Below are 14,987 nucleotides of genomic sequence, written 5' to 3' on the forward strand. Positions count from 1 at the left end.
TCTGCAACGCAAAGTAACTTGGGAACATCACAACTCTGTGCTTGCTGGTCATCCAAGTGGTAAGGCAACTGCAGACCTCCGTTCTCGTAATTTTTGGTGGCCGGGGTTGCATCGGGATGTAGTTGAACAAGTAGCTGCTTACAGTATCTGCGCACGTTCTAAAGTATCGCATACTCATCTGTCTGGTTCCCTTCTTCCACTACTTATTCCTAGTAGACCATGGACACACTTGTCCATAGATTTTATTACTGATAAACCAGTATCTGCAGGTAAGACTGTGGTTTTAGTGGTTGTAGCTAGGTTCAGTAAAATGGTTCTTTTTGTCCCATTACTGGCACTTCTGAATGCCAAGACTCTTGCTCAGGTGTTTGTAAATGAGATTGTGAAGCTTCACAGGGTTTCCTCTGATGTGGTTTCAGATCGGGGGACCCAGTTTGCAAATTCTGGAGGGCGTTCTGTTCTTGACTGGGGGTGCAGCTGTCCTTTTCCTCTGTCTGTCGAATGGACTTTGTGTGGTTGTCTATCAGGAATATCAAGTTGAGGGTTCCTTCCTGGAAGTTGGGACCTAGATTTATTGAAATAACCACCATCATTATTTCAGCAGCGTTTTGTCTTCAACTACCTCAGGCTCTTAAGATCCTCAATGTCTTCCATAGGTCTTTACTCAAGAAGTATGAGAAACCTCTTGAGCCCTCACCCATACACCCGCCCCCAATAATGGCTGATGAAAATCTCGAGTTTCAAATTTCGAGGATTGTAGATTCTCACCTCCAACGTCCTTCCTTACAATATTTGGTGCACTGGAAGGGTTACGGTCCAGAGGAAAGGATGTGGGTCTCGGCATCAGAGGTGAATGCCCTCAGGCTGGTTCGTTCATTTCACACCTCTTATCCCAAAAAACTGGGTCCTGAGTGTCCAGAGGAAACTCGTAGAAGGGGGGGTATTGTCACAGGTGTGTCAGAGGCTGCAGTCGCACTGCATCTAGCTGCAGGTCTCTGCATTTGGCCTTGCAGAAACCTTCTTAACTCTTCTGACTCTGTGACCCAGGGCAACATTTCTCCAGCTCTAATTGACACACCTTGACCTGGGTGCTTATAGACTCCCAACCTGCTGCTGGGAGTTGCCGGTGATATTTCCTTTCCCCCCTGCTGAGATTTGAAGCCATAGCAGTCGACTATCTTCATCTTTGGTGGATGTCTGTGTTACATCTCTGAGTCTACTCAGGATAAGTGATCCCCTTGTTCGCCTATCCCAGCTGTTTTTAGTGGTAGTGGAGGTCGACTAGTGCTCACCCCGTCATTCCCTAAGTAGGGCTTATCACCAGGGTCAGGAAGACGTTAAGTTCCTGCTCGGTGATAGGTGCAGAACCTATATAGGGATGTTTAGGGCAGACAGTGTGACTTTAGTTCTGGATCTGCTTAGGGGTCTCCACTCCCCTCTTCCTTAGTGTTGGGCTCCCTTCCCCTAAACCCTTAATGTTGCACTTAGTCTTTCCTACACTGTACGTGACAAGTGTTTGGTGAATTCTTTGAGCTGGCGCCAGGTACAACAGACAGTTAGTTACCTCTATTAGCAACTATCTATTTGTATGTTTTTAGGCCCAAATATGGTACTGGACAACCCCTTTAAAAACTTGGTTCAAAAACTGGTGTTGAGCCCCATTTTTCAGTCTCGGAGAAGAGCAGCACTTACGTGAGTGGTTTTGCTCCTTCGTTTCAGGAATCAATGGGATTTCCGTAACCAGGCCCCAACCGATCAAAACTTCTGACATTTGACAAGTTTTCTAAAAGTGCAGTTCCACCTGTCCGTGCAAATAAAGTTAAATAATTTGGAGTTCCGTATCAGAAAAATCTTGGACCTCCTAACTATATAAATAATTGCTTATTCTGCACCAGGGTGGCACCAAAGACTCTAAAAAATATAATTTTCCTGGCGCTGAAGTCTCTAGCTATCTGTGGACTTTTAAGGATTGTTATTTTATTTCATTTGATATTTTTTTAAAAATAAAACCAGATTAATCTGATAAAGGCTTTTTGCTCTTTTTAATCGGACTGATGGAATATTGTAGTTCAGAGGTAAAAAGTGACACCGAGTGAATTATTGTAAAGCAATGAACTTACTCGCAGGCTCCAGCAATCAAATAGACAGCACTCAGGGCTAAAAATTACTGCTCCCTTTTTTATTCATCAACAGTTTTGTGTACGAAACCCCTTTACAGCCCCCAACCTGAAAAAAAATAAGCACTCACATTTATTTGGCGAAATTAAATCTGAGTCCGCGCGGACCCATTCCTTACTTACCAGTATTAGATGAAATTAATTTCCTGTTGCGGCGCAGAAAGACAAACTTTTCAAAATGTTACATTCATAAAACTGTGACAAGAGCAAAAGGACAACAGACTTTCTTTTGAAGATTTAATGCCATTCTCGGGCTACTATTTTTCTCAGGATTTTTTAAAATGCCATGTACATCCCTCATCTTTTATAGCGGGAGGACGGGCTATATTTTCCATAAAGTTAGGATTTTTTTATATTGCAAATTAAATTGAGCAGAATGACCTATCTGTAATAGAGAAAAGACTCTCACGGAATTAGAAGTCATCATTTCGAAAGGAAATTCTATGCATGAAATATGTTATCAAAAGGGTTCTCCCTACAGCAGCAAAGGATGGGTAAAAAATAATAAAATGATGTAAACTCAACTGCTCTGACCGCCAACACCACCGGCCACTCCGGTGGTCTACGTCGGGACAAGAATTGATGACATCTAGTTCTTTGGTCACCAATTTGCTGAGGCCAATGATTGGCTTCCAAAGTCAAGCAACTGGAAGAGTGTGCCAATAGACATTCATCCAATGACACTAGAGTTGAGCAAAAAGACTTGCAGGACCCTGGTCCAGGGGCACGTCAATAAAATGTGGCTGCCAGAATAGTGCCCTTCAAACCTGTGACCTCCTACTCAGGTAGTGGAAGGTTAGAATAAGTTTGATCTAACAGCCACAGATTACCGATGTGCCCCTCGAACACGATCCTGTGAATCTTTTTGATTAACTCTAGATGATACACACCTTTCCATACCTTTGTCATCTAGAGTTAAGCAAAAAGATTTGCAGGACACTGATCCAGACCAAAGCTGTTAACCTTCTACTACCTGAGTATGAGATCACAGGTACTGAGAAGTTTTCAGGGCACCTGTTTGGTGATCACATACTACTGACATGTCCCTGGACCGGGCTCAGGCAAATCATTTTGCTCAACTCTAACATCAAAGGATGTATCTCTGACAGCACCACTCTTTCAGTTGCCTGACTTTTGCAGCTAATCTCCTTCTTTAGTCACCACTCCAGCCAATCATGGGCCTCAGCAGTGACTGAAGGAGACATCATTACTTCTCCTGCTAGAGACCACCAGTGGAACCTGTTCTTGAGCCATTGAAGTTAGAGTCAGTGATTGTACTGCTGTAAGACACCCCCTTTAAAGGTAGACCAATATACTGTAGGTTTTAAAGGGGCTCTTCTATTAAATGTCTCATAACAAGGCATAGCCGGTTCAAGGATCATGCTCTGTAAATCAGAAGGAAGACCTGTCAATCTCATGTATTATGTGGGCAGATATTCATCATGTTGGCTGACATCTAATGCTACATTTTTCCTGCAGCAACATCTTAGGGACTCCCATCAATTACCAAAACTGGAGACCCCGGTACATCTTGATCCTCAAGTATGTCCATCGTTGGAAAGGGCTCTATATAGCAGCGTCACTGCCATAGCATATAATGTACACTGTAAGTCAAGGGAAGGTATTGAACAAACAAGTGATTGTGATAAGTGATGTAAATTAGCAATTGCCAACAGTTATGATTTTGACGGGTCAATTGTGGGAACCAAAACCGAAAAGTAACCACACCCCACGATGGGAGTTCCTGGGCATTTGAGGGTGGTACTGGACAAAGCTTAAAGTGTCTTAATTCTACCTATTGGATAGTTGACAAGTATGTAAATAATAACAAATATTCAAATGTTTGGCCCAGATAAAATAAAAAGCTTACACTCCCCGCCCATGCCAGCGCCGGTACTGTGGTGTCAGCACTTGAGGTCTCGGGGCTCTTGTGCGGTTCCATGACGCGTGGTACCCGATGCTCAATCAGCGATGGCGTCACTGTCTTGCCTTCGTATGAATTGAACATGAAGAGGAAGTCCGGGCTGCAGCTGATCTCTGACTTTCTCTTCATGTTCAATTTGTGGGGAGGAGGAGACAGTGATGTCAGCACTGATTGCGCAGTGAGCACCATGTGTCATGCAACCGGACAAGAGCCCCGGGACCGTGAGTGCCATCACCGCTGGAACAGTGTCGACACGGGAGGTGAGTATAGGTTTTTTTATTTTATCAGCAAAAAAAGGTCTCAAAGTCCTTTATTAAATAAACATGACCAACCACATTTGCAATTCACTCCCTTCACTGCTCTTGCACAAATGTAATTCTCCTTAGAGGAACTAACTAAGAGGCTGGGAAGTTTTAGGGGGGCAGAATTAAGTTTTAAAGGAGTAGCAGAGGATCAAAAAAATATATAGCTAATTTCTTCTGGAGGCAGCGCCATGTTTGTGTCATTGCAGTTTGGACCCACTTCATTGGAGCTGATCTTCAATACCAGACACAACCTAGGGACAAGTGTGGCGCTATTTTTACAACATGGGTTTCTGTAATCCTACATAACTTCGTTCATTTCCTTTTGGCACTAGTTTTATAATGTACAGTCTCTAAAAAGTATTAAGTTTGAGTTTTCACATTATTAAAAAAATAATGAAACAATAACAGGTCAATATTTTTGATATATAGATTTATACAAACACAGTGGACGATCACAACAATTTTATTGGTAAGAAGTGACAAGTTATGTGGATACAAGATCCATGAGAAAATCTCACAAAGTCGAAACTACCACATACTCAACATGTAGGAAATACTGCTCACACACATCGTATGTGACATATAAATCACTTGTCAGATCACAAGAATCAAAATTAAAAATACTAAACCTAAAACTGAATACTGAATGAGTGGAGATTTCACATGGCGGTCTACGACTGAGGAAGAGCTGCTGCAGCAGTCAGTTGCTTTACGGCCAGATCCAAGTCTTCTCTAAAGATTGTAATACGCTTACAGAGGAATTCTTCAGATTGTTCTCAGAGGATAGAGAAGTTTCAGCATTAGTCCTGATGCACACACAGCAGAGCCATGTGTGGGAGGCTATGAAGCATAGTGGGTAGCTTCTTATGGCGCCATAATACAAGGTTAGTATACACTCGAAAGAGAAGAAATCCTTAAAATGCAGTAGAAGAATTTTATCCCTCAGATTCGAAAGGTATATAACAGAAAATACCGATAGGTAGATTAGGTCCTCATCGACATCTACTGGTTCCATATGAGCCATAATACTCTGTTGAGTATGATCCTTTAAAGCGAACCTGTCACCAAGTTTGCGAAACGGCCACCACTGTTCAGCCCTCATATACAGCATTCTATAATGCTCTATATCTGCCCCTAACCTGACCTGCAACACAAGAAAAAGAGATTTCATTATACTCACCTGTGGGGAAGGTCTGGTCTGAGCAGTGTCGCTGGTCTTGGTCCGGAGCCACCCTTCTTCTTGGGAAGCCATCCTTCTTGAATCATGTGGATGAAGTGTCCCTACCTCATCCACACAGTCTTCCTAGCATTGCGCTCCTGCTCAGGCGTATTTCTCTGCCATCACTAGGAAAGAGTAAAGTACTGCAGTGCGCAGGCGCAGGGAAAGGTCAAAGAACCCTGGCGCATGTGCGCTGCAGTACTTTACTCTGTCCTAGTCAGGGCAGAGAAGTATGCCTGCGCAGGAGTGTGATGCCGGGGAGACTGTGTGGATGACGTAGGGTCGTGTCATCCACAGGAAGAAGAAGAAGGGAGGTGTCGGACTAAGATCAGCGACACCCCTCGGATCGGAACGCCCCACAGGTGCGTATAATAAAAGGTATTTTTCTCATCTTGAAGATCAGGTTGGGGGCAGATATACAGCATTATATGCATATGAGGCCTGAACGGTGGTGGCCATATCTCATATCTGTCAAACCTGCTGACAGGTTCCCTTTAAAGGGAAATTTCTGTTTTCATAACGTTACACTTTGTATAACGGAAACATATAACATTTCCAATACATTTTTATGAATTCCTTAACAAGTTTTCAAGATCACTGCTTGATGTCAATTAATAGGAACTTTGATTGCTCAGTCCCAGGTGAGACAAGTCTGTCCTGCTCGCGTGCTGGACACACTCAGGCACGTCTTGCTAGAAAACATTGTCCTGGCAACTTTTCCTGCAGGCGAGATTCCCAAAGTTGATTTTCTTGTATCATTAACCTTTTTCACAACTTTTTTTTTCTGTTTGTTTTTGGCGTTTAATGTTTTTGTGGCCAAGTTTTTTTTCTCTAAATAGGGTATGGTCCAGGTATGATGTATTCGACAAGACCTCAAACATTATACAGAATTTTTTTACTGTTGTTTACAAATTGTTAATCAGTAGGTCATATGGAAATGTTAAAAAAAAAAAAAACTAATTCTAAAATTGGTCACAACGAACAAAAAGAAAAATTAAGAGCGCGGATTCTAATAAATTACACTAGATAGAAATATAAATTTGTGGTGCAGAGTCAACCTTAGCTGCGTTAGTCAATACTTTATATAGTTTCCATAGAGTTTCCGATATAACACTTCCCAATCCAGAAAGTAAGTAATGAAGCCACATTCTGAGTCTTTAAACCGGTTTGGGCACCAAGTGTGAGATTTTAGGTGCTAATTCTGGCTACCATGGGCATAGAGGCCAATGGTAGCCCCTAAGGTTGCCTCTGCCCTACTGTTACATTAGACAATGAAATTAAGAAAAAACAACAGTCAGTACAAATATGAATGTAAATTAGTTTTTGTATGTAATTTTTTTTGTATTTTGTGTATTACTTGATAATACAGTTAAGGTAAAGAAAATATTGATGATAATTTTAGTAACTTTTGCATTCTTCCAGTATGAAGAGTTATACCGCTTGTCCATCTTTGGTGTAAGTGCGCCCATATTCGTCAAAAAGTGGAATCGGTGTAAAGATAGTTTGAAAGTCCTGTGGGGAAAGAAAAACATTTTAGAATTGTTTTTATAATTTCCTGCATTTATTTTTTAATGATTTCTTCACTTGTTTCACATTAAAGAAAACCTGTCACTTGCCAAACATATTTTATTTTTTTTATCCGATATACATGCTTCTGTTCTCCTGAATCCAGAGTTAGAATCATACAGTCGTAGAGTTGGAAGGGACCTCCTGGGTCATCTGGTCCAACCCCCTGCTCAAAGCATTATTCACTAAATCATCCCAGACAGATATCTGTCCAGCCTCTGTTTGAAGACTTCTATTGAAGGAGAACTCACCACCTCTCGTGGCAGCCTGTTCCACTCATTGATCACTCTAACTATCAAAAAGTTTTTTCTAATATCTAATCTGTGTCTCCTCCCATTCAGTTTCATCCCATTGCTTCTAGTCTTTCCTTGTGCAAATGAGAATAAAGTTGATCCTTCTACGATGTGACAGCCCTTTAGATATTTGTAGACAGCTATTAAGTCTCCTCTCAGTCTTCTTTTTTGCAAGCTAAACATTCCCAAATCCTGTAACCTTTCCTCATAGGACATGGTTTGCAGACCGGTCACCATTCTGGTCGCACTTCTCTGAACTTGCTCCAGTTTGTTGATGTCCATTTTAAAATGTGGTGCCCAAAACTGGACACAGTATTCCAGATGAGGTCTGACCAAAGAATAGTAGAGGGGATAATGACTTCACGTGATCTAGACTGTAGGCTTCTATTAATGCATCCTAGAATTGCATTTGCCTTTTTGTTGCTGCATCACACTGTTGACTCATATTCAGACTGTGATCTATTAGTATACCCAAGTCTTTTCACATGTGCTGTTGCTTAGCCCTATTCCTCCCATTCTGTATATGCTTTTTTTTCATTTTTAGTGCCCAGATGTAGTACTTTGCATTTTTCCCTGTTAAAAAACATTCTGTTAGTTGCTGTTGAGTTGTTTTTCTTTTTTTTCTCTGCAATTCTCCATTCCTGAGATATTGTCCTTTCTTTCAAGTATATAAATCTAGTCTTGTTAGCCAAGGGGGTGTAGTCCTCAACTCTATTGTGAGCATCTTTTTGAGCACCACACCCACTTGTTTAACAAAACTAGAATTATATACAAGGAAAAAGAGGGCCATATCTCAGGAACGGAGACTCGCAGGAACAAAAGAAAAACATTGCCGGAATCAGGAGAACAGCGGCGTTTAGATCAGATTTTAGAGATTACATATTTATGGCAAGTGACAGGTTCTCTGTCAAGAGGTTTTCTATACCTGAATATTAAAGAAACTTACCCAGAATTATGAAAAAAATAAGTAATACCATACTGATTCCCCAACAACTGTCACCCCAATGCTAGCCAACATGTTGGCCAGTGAAAGTCTGCAGTGGTCACACGGAACAGGAAGTGCGAAGACCAGGCAGTAGCCGAGCAGGGATGAAACCGGAGCGGTGAGGGAGAGGTAGGCTTAGTATTATTTATTTTATTACTTTACAGATTTTTTTTTGTTCTTTAGAAATAATTTCAAAGCTGGACAACCCCTTTAATGCTCAGTATTCTTTGAATATCACTCTTTTATATGGCTAAACTGGAGAACAATAAACTTTCATGGAAAATGCATCCAACATTAAAAAAAACCCCAATATATTGGACACCTCCTATTCTCCTAATGTAATGAATCAATACCCTCATTTTAATATTATATTAAGGCCACGTTGGAGTTAAATCCTAACCAAACCTACTGGTAATGAATGATAATTATTATGATTACCATAAGGAAGGTCTTAAACTGTCCAGTTTCTCTGGCAACAGGAGCAATTGACATCAATTCCCTGATTGTTTCCAGTAATTTCAACTAATTAATGCCCAGAAACATAAAGTGATATTTCTTATTCTCATAAATTGCAGCAGATTATGTAATATGACTCCTATCTCACCTTGTAAAATGAAACGCTTTAATAATACTCAATGCGATCCATGAATATGACATGTCGGTGCAGTATTATGTTTTTATAGGCCGACTGTCGAATTATCAAGCAGAGGAAAAAAAAAAAAAAAAAAGAGAATCAAAATAATAAGACGTAATCTTACTTTACTTTGTGTTGCCAAGCAGTCGCTCCCGATGGTACGGTACAGCAAGCGCAATGGTGCAGGTGATCCCCCGCCTACTTTAGGCTAGGTTCACACATGCAGGTTTTTATGCTGTGTTTGATGCAGTTTAGTAAACCATTGCAAAAAAATAAAATAATATAATATGAAAATTTATAGACATAGCAGCCTGTACGTTGTCGACTGTCATTAAGTTTTAACCTCCTACTACTAAAAAGCCATTTTTCATTTTTTATTTTTCCAAGAGCCATAACTTTTTTTTTTTTTCTGTTGATTTTTGCAAGTAAGTTTTAGTCTTTAATGTCACAAGTTAATTTACTATATACTGTGCGGAAAACTAGGCAAAAAAGCTATTTTGGAGTGAAATGGTAAAACAAAAAAAAAAAAAAAAAATGACACCATTGTAGCATAGCTTTTATTTTCATGGTGTTCATCGCAAGGGAGGGCAACTTTATTCTGCAGATCATGGTGATTACTATTATACCAAATTTATAAAGTTTTTTTTGTTTGTTTTACAGTTTTTAAAAAAAATAAGAAAAATTAAACTTTGAAAGACAAATTTTAGTCTGAATATTCGGTAGCTCATTTTTGGCCATTTTAGTGGAGGCAAAGTGTCAAAAATGAATGGTAATGCTGGTGTTTTTATTTTATATTTTTTCTACATTCACAGGTGCGGAATAGATAATCTTATATACAGTGGATGGATTTTTTTTTTCCTTTTTAGACAAAAAGTTAAAACAAGATAGAAAGTGAGGACTAGCTAGTGTAAAGATCTCTTTGGCACTAAAAAATATTAGCACTCATTTTTTCATTATACCTATGAATGTCTTGAAAAAACTTTGACTAAGGCCTCATTCACATGTCAATTTTTTTTGGTCAGCGTTTCATCAGTATTTTTAAAGTCAAAACCAGGAGTGGCTCCAAAACACAGAACAGGTCCATTTCTTTTAACTACTGTTTTTTTTCTCATAGGTACCACTCCTGATCTTTGCTTAAAAACACCAATCAAAAAACTGATATGTGAATAAAGCCTAAGTAATCTCACTATCATTCACTGTGGTCTATAGCATACACTATGAATACTGCGATAAGGCCACGTTTACATGTTCAGTATTTGATCAGCATTTTACATCAGTATTTGTGTTACGCCCCCGGGCTCCACTTACCCTGCGGCGCGCACTTCCCGGCGCGCTCCTGTTCTCCGTCGCTTCCTCGCGCCCGGCCTCCGGCTTCCCCGGTGTCAGGCGCCTGCGCTCTGCCTCCCTCCTGGCGCGCAGCCCCCTGGGTAATATGACGCGCTGACCCCGCCTCCAACATGGCGGCGCCCAGCGCTACTTATGGCCGGCGTCTGGACAGGTAAGACGCCTGCTCTTCTAATGCGGTGACGCTGTCTCATTGCAGCACTCTCCGTGTGCCAGGCCCTTCTACCCTGCCTCTGTTTGCGCTGTGTTCCTAGCCTTGCTCTCCTATTCTTGCCTCTGCCTTTGCTTTGTGCTGTATCTTCGGCTCCCTCTTCCCTTGCCTCCGCCTGCGCTGCCTCCGTCAGTTCTCCCTCTGCTCTCCTGCTATACGGTGCCCTCAGTTGCACCTACTCCTTCCCTCTCCTGCTGCTTACATCGCTTGTGTTATCCATGCTACTTCTTTTGCAGCCTCCAGCCATTGCCACCCGCTACGCTCCGGTCCTGCGCTCTGCCCGGTTTCCACGCTCTCTGTGCTCCCCTGTGCTCTCTGTACGGATACGCCTGTGCCTCCACTCCAGCCTAGCCCCAGTCATCCCTTTGGTTCCGGCTGTCGCGGTTCTATCTCCTGGGGGTCTGCCCATAACACTCCCTGTATAGGGGTGGTCCTCACCTGGGCGCTCGCCCTCGGGGGCTCTGGAGCCGTTACCCAGAGGGTCCACTTCCGGGTTGCCTCTACGTGCCTCCCCGCTACAGCAACCGTAACAATTTGTAAGCCAAAACCAGGAGTGGAACAATCAGAGGAATAGTATAATATAAGCACGTCACCACTTCTGTATTTATCACCCACTCCTGGTTTTGGTTTATAAATACGGATATAAAATACTGACCAAATACTGAACGTGTGACCGTGGCCTAAAGAAGATAGGCTGAAGGAGATAGCAGAAGAAATTTTTGAACCCCTCTCTATAATCTTTGGAAATTCTTGGAGAACAGGAGAAGTGCCAGAAGACTGGAGAAGAGCAAATGTTGTTCCTATCTTCAAAAAGGGGAAGAAGGTGGACCCAGGTAACTATAGGCCAGTGAGTCTGACTTCTATACCAGGAAAGATCTTTGAACAAATTATTAAACAACATGTATGTCAATACCTGGATAAGAATGAAGTGATTAAACAGAGTCAGCATGGGTTTGTAACTAATAAGTCATGTCAGACTAACTTAATTTCCTTCTATGACGGTATCACTGATTGGGTGGATCAAGGAAATGCTGTAGATATAGTATATCTTGACTTCAGCAAAGCATTTGACAAAGTCTCTCATACAATCCTTATTGAAAAAATGATTAAGTATGGAATGGACAAGGCAACTGTTAGGTGGATTCATAACTGGCTTAGTGATCGGACCCAAAGAGTGGTCGTAAATGGCTGCACATCCAGTTGGAAGAATGTCTCAAGTGGGGTACCACAGGGCTCTGTCCTGGGCCCTGTATTGTTCAACATCTTTATCAACGATTTAGATGAAGGAATTGAGGGTAAACTGATTAAATTTGCTGATGACACAAAGCTAGGAGGGATAGCTAATACTAGAGAAGAGAGAGAGAGGATTCAAAAAGATTTAAATAAACTGGAGAAGTGGGCAGCAACTAACAGAATGGTTTTTAACAGGGAGAAATGCAAAGTACTACATCTGGGCAATAAAAATGGAAAAAGCATATATAGAATGGGAGGAATAGGGCTAAGTGACAGCACATGTGAAAAAGACTTGGGTATACTAATAGATCACAGACTGAATATGAGTCAACAGTGTGATGCAGCAGCAAAAAAGGCAAATGCAATTCTAGGATGTATTAACAGAAGCATACAGTCTAGATCACGTGAAGTCATTATTTCCCTCTACTCCTCTTTGGTCAGACCTCATCTGGAATATTGTGTCCAGTTTTGGGCACCACATTTTAAAAAAGACATCAACAAACTGGAGCAAGTTCAGAAAAGAGCGACCAGAATGGTGACCGGTCTGCAAACCCTGTCTTATGAGGAAAGGTTGCAGGATTTGGGAATGTTTAGTTTGCAAAAGAGAAGACTGAGAGGAGACTTAATAGCTGTCTACAAATATCTAAAGGGCTGTCACATTGTAGAAGGATCAACTTTATTCTCATTTGCACAAGGAAAGACTAGAAGCAATGGGATGAAACTGAATGGGAGGAGACACAGATTAGATATTAGAAAAAACTTTTTGACAGTTAGAGTGATCAATGAGTGGAACAGGCTGCCACGAGAAGTGGTGAGTTCTCCTTCAATGGAAGTCTTCAAACAGAGGCTGGACAGACATCTGACTGGGATGATTTAGCGAATCCTGCTTTGAGCAGGGGGTTGGACCAGATGGCCCAGGAGGTCCCTTCCAACTCTACGATTCTATGATTCTATGAACCTAAATCCTTAATTTATGCTTTTATTTTATGTATTAGTCTAGATTTAGAGTTTTTTATACTGTGTTTGAAACGTTTGTGTACTGTTTTTAATTGTTTCGTTTAGTGGCATTTTACGAAATTTTCGAAGGCTGGCGCATTTTACCCCAGTCTAAGTATTGAGCACGGTTTGATGCGTTTAGAACAAACAGTCAAAAAATACAAATCTAAAATCTACCCCTACTCCTACATAAACCTCCAGCTTTTCAGCCCAAAAATGGTGAGACGAAAACGTTACGAAATACTTTGCACGAAACCAGCCCCTAACACTCCTGCGTTCGGCTGAAAAAAAAAACCCACAGCATGTATGAATCGCGCCTAAGGCTGTGTTCAAAATTGGTGTTTCGTGGAAATTCGTCTTTTATGTAAAATTTACAAGAAAATATATTTATGTAATTTTCACAAAAATGCTGTGGAAATGTTGGAATAGCTATATACTCATACAATAGAATTATACGCAAATGTGAATTTATGGAATCGTCACTGCGCAGAATGAAAAACATATTTATTAGTATTTTAAATACGAGATCTTTCTGGGTATACAGAAACGATATGACAAAAATAAACAAAAAAGGACAAAAATAAAACTTGCACTGTACCACTAATTTTTTTACAAATGTTATAAAATCATAAAATTTAATAAATGTTAATTTTACATATATAAAGGTCTAAACTTCTCATGGAATATTGGATGTTCAAAAAGAGAAAAAAAAAAATTTTTCAATAGTTTCAATTTTACTTTTATTTGAAATTGCAACTAGAATTTTACTTGTGAAACTAAATAAGACAAATTTCCTTAGTGACTTTTTGATCAGAAAAAAACCCCCAAGAAACTAGAAAAGAGGAAACTGACATTTCCTGTATATAAAACGTAATTTCAGGACCCCCTGAAGAATAAGAACTGATGTCTTCTAAGGAGCATTTAAACTTTTCAAAATTTGTGAAGATTCCCAAGCCTCACATGTACAGAAAGAAGCAATCACCTAAACGGGAAATTGGAGAATTGTGAACGCTAACAAAATGTTAATTTATACCCCAAATTAAATGTTTCTTATTTAACACCATATAGTAAAGCAACAAAACAGGTTCTACTAACCTAATATCTAAAAAAACAACAACAACAAAAAAAGAATATAAAAAATATCTGCAATATGAGTAGTGCTACGAGCAAGATATACAAAGGCTGCAAGTCTAATGAGGAACTTTTCATTTTTTTTCTTCCAGCTAATGTCTTAAGGGATATATAAAGTTAGAAAACTATATGTGAACTCTCTCTTTCCCCGATGCCCTTGGATCAGTAATGATAAATGCAAGTGGTGGAACAGCAGTGTTGACCTCATCCTCTCAGCGTTGGAAAGAATCTTAATATTTTTACTTATGCTAGGTTTTCATTGTACGACTTGCCCCCGTTTCCATGGCAACTGAGGGCCTTACGGTATACTCTAACTGGAGTCCTCACATTACGGCCACCCTGGAGGATGATTTTGTCTACAATTTATAGCACAAAACAGCTGGTAATTATGTGTCAGAGCATATGTTGATGAGAAGGCCAAATACACATTTAAAGATTTAGCATCAAAGTTGGTGGCATTTCCTGAAAGCTTATGTGCTGAGGAAAGTATGGTCTTGGTAATAAAAAAAAAAAGTAATTTTCAACAAAAAGTAGAAAAAAAAGTTAACTTAAGCAGAAATTTACTTTGATATGAAAGTTACGCATTTTGAAAGATGGGATTCTAAGTTGGCCATGTTCTAACGATTCCGAAGAGATGCCTTCTCTTCAAGGTTCTGCTTACATCTTACTTGCATCTTCAGCTGAAGGTATATGTTTTGAAGATTTTCTGGCGCATTTCTCAGAATACAACTGTTTAAGCATAAATTGGCGTCATCGCAAGGAGGCATGCTCAGGGACGTCAAGGGCCTTATCATGTCTGGAAGTCCCGGCCTAGTGAGAAGATACACGGGTTTTCAGGGGACAGTGAGCAATAGAAGTGAACAGTGACGAGAGTATTGATTTTTTTTTACTCTACATCCTATGTTGATTATGCACTGGGGTCTCTCCAGACCCTAAAGTACAATAATGGACATTAAATTCATAGGGAGT

General features: G+C 40.4%; 1 protein-coding gene across 1 annotated transcript in view; it reads right to left on the minus strand.

Annotated features, from left to right (window-relative positions):
- Positions 1–5,884: 5,884 nt before the first annotated feature.
- The window catches only part of SPATA17 (spermatogenesis associated 17), an 892,647-nt gene continuing 883,544 nt past the window's right edge, over positions 5,885–14,987 (minus strand). Inside the window, exon 10 of the mRNA XM_073553344.1 lies at positions 5,885–7,137. Coding sequence (XP_073409445.1) covers positions 7,057–7,137 — 81 coding nt within the window. The 3' untranslated portion in view covers positions 5,885–7,056. The remainder of the gene's footprint in view (positions 7,138–14,987) is intronic.

The sequence above is a fragment of the Dendrobates tinctorius genome, unplaced genomic scaffold, assembly GCF_039654945.1.
Source record: "Dendrobates tinctorius isolate UK_male_01 unplaced genomic scaffold, ASM3965494v1 ptg000201l, whole genome shotgun sequence".
Classification (NCBI taxonomy): domain Eukaryota; kingdom Metazoa; phylum Chordata; class Amphibia; order Anura; family Dendrobatidae; genus Dendrobates; species Dendrobates tinctorius.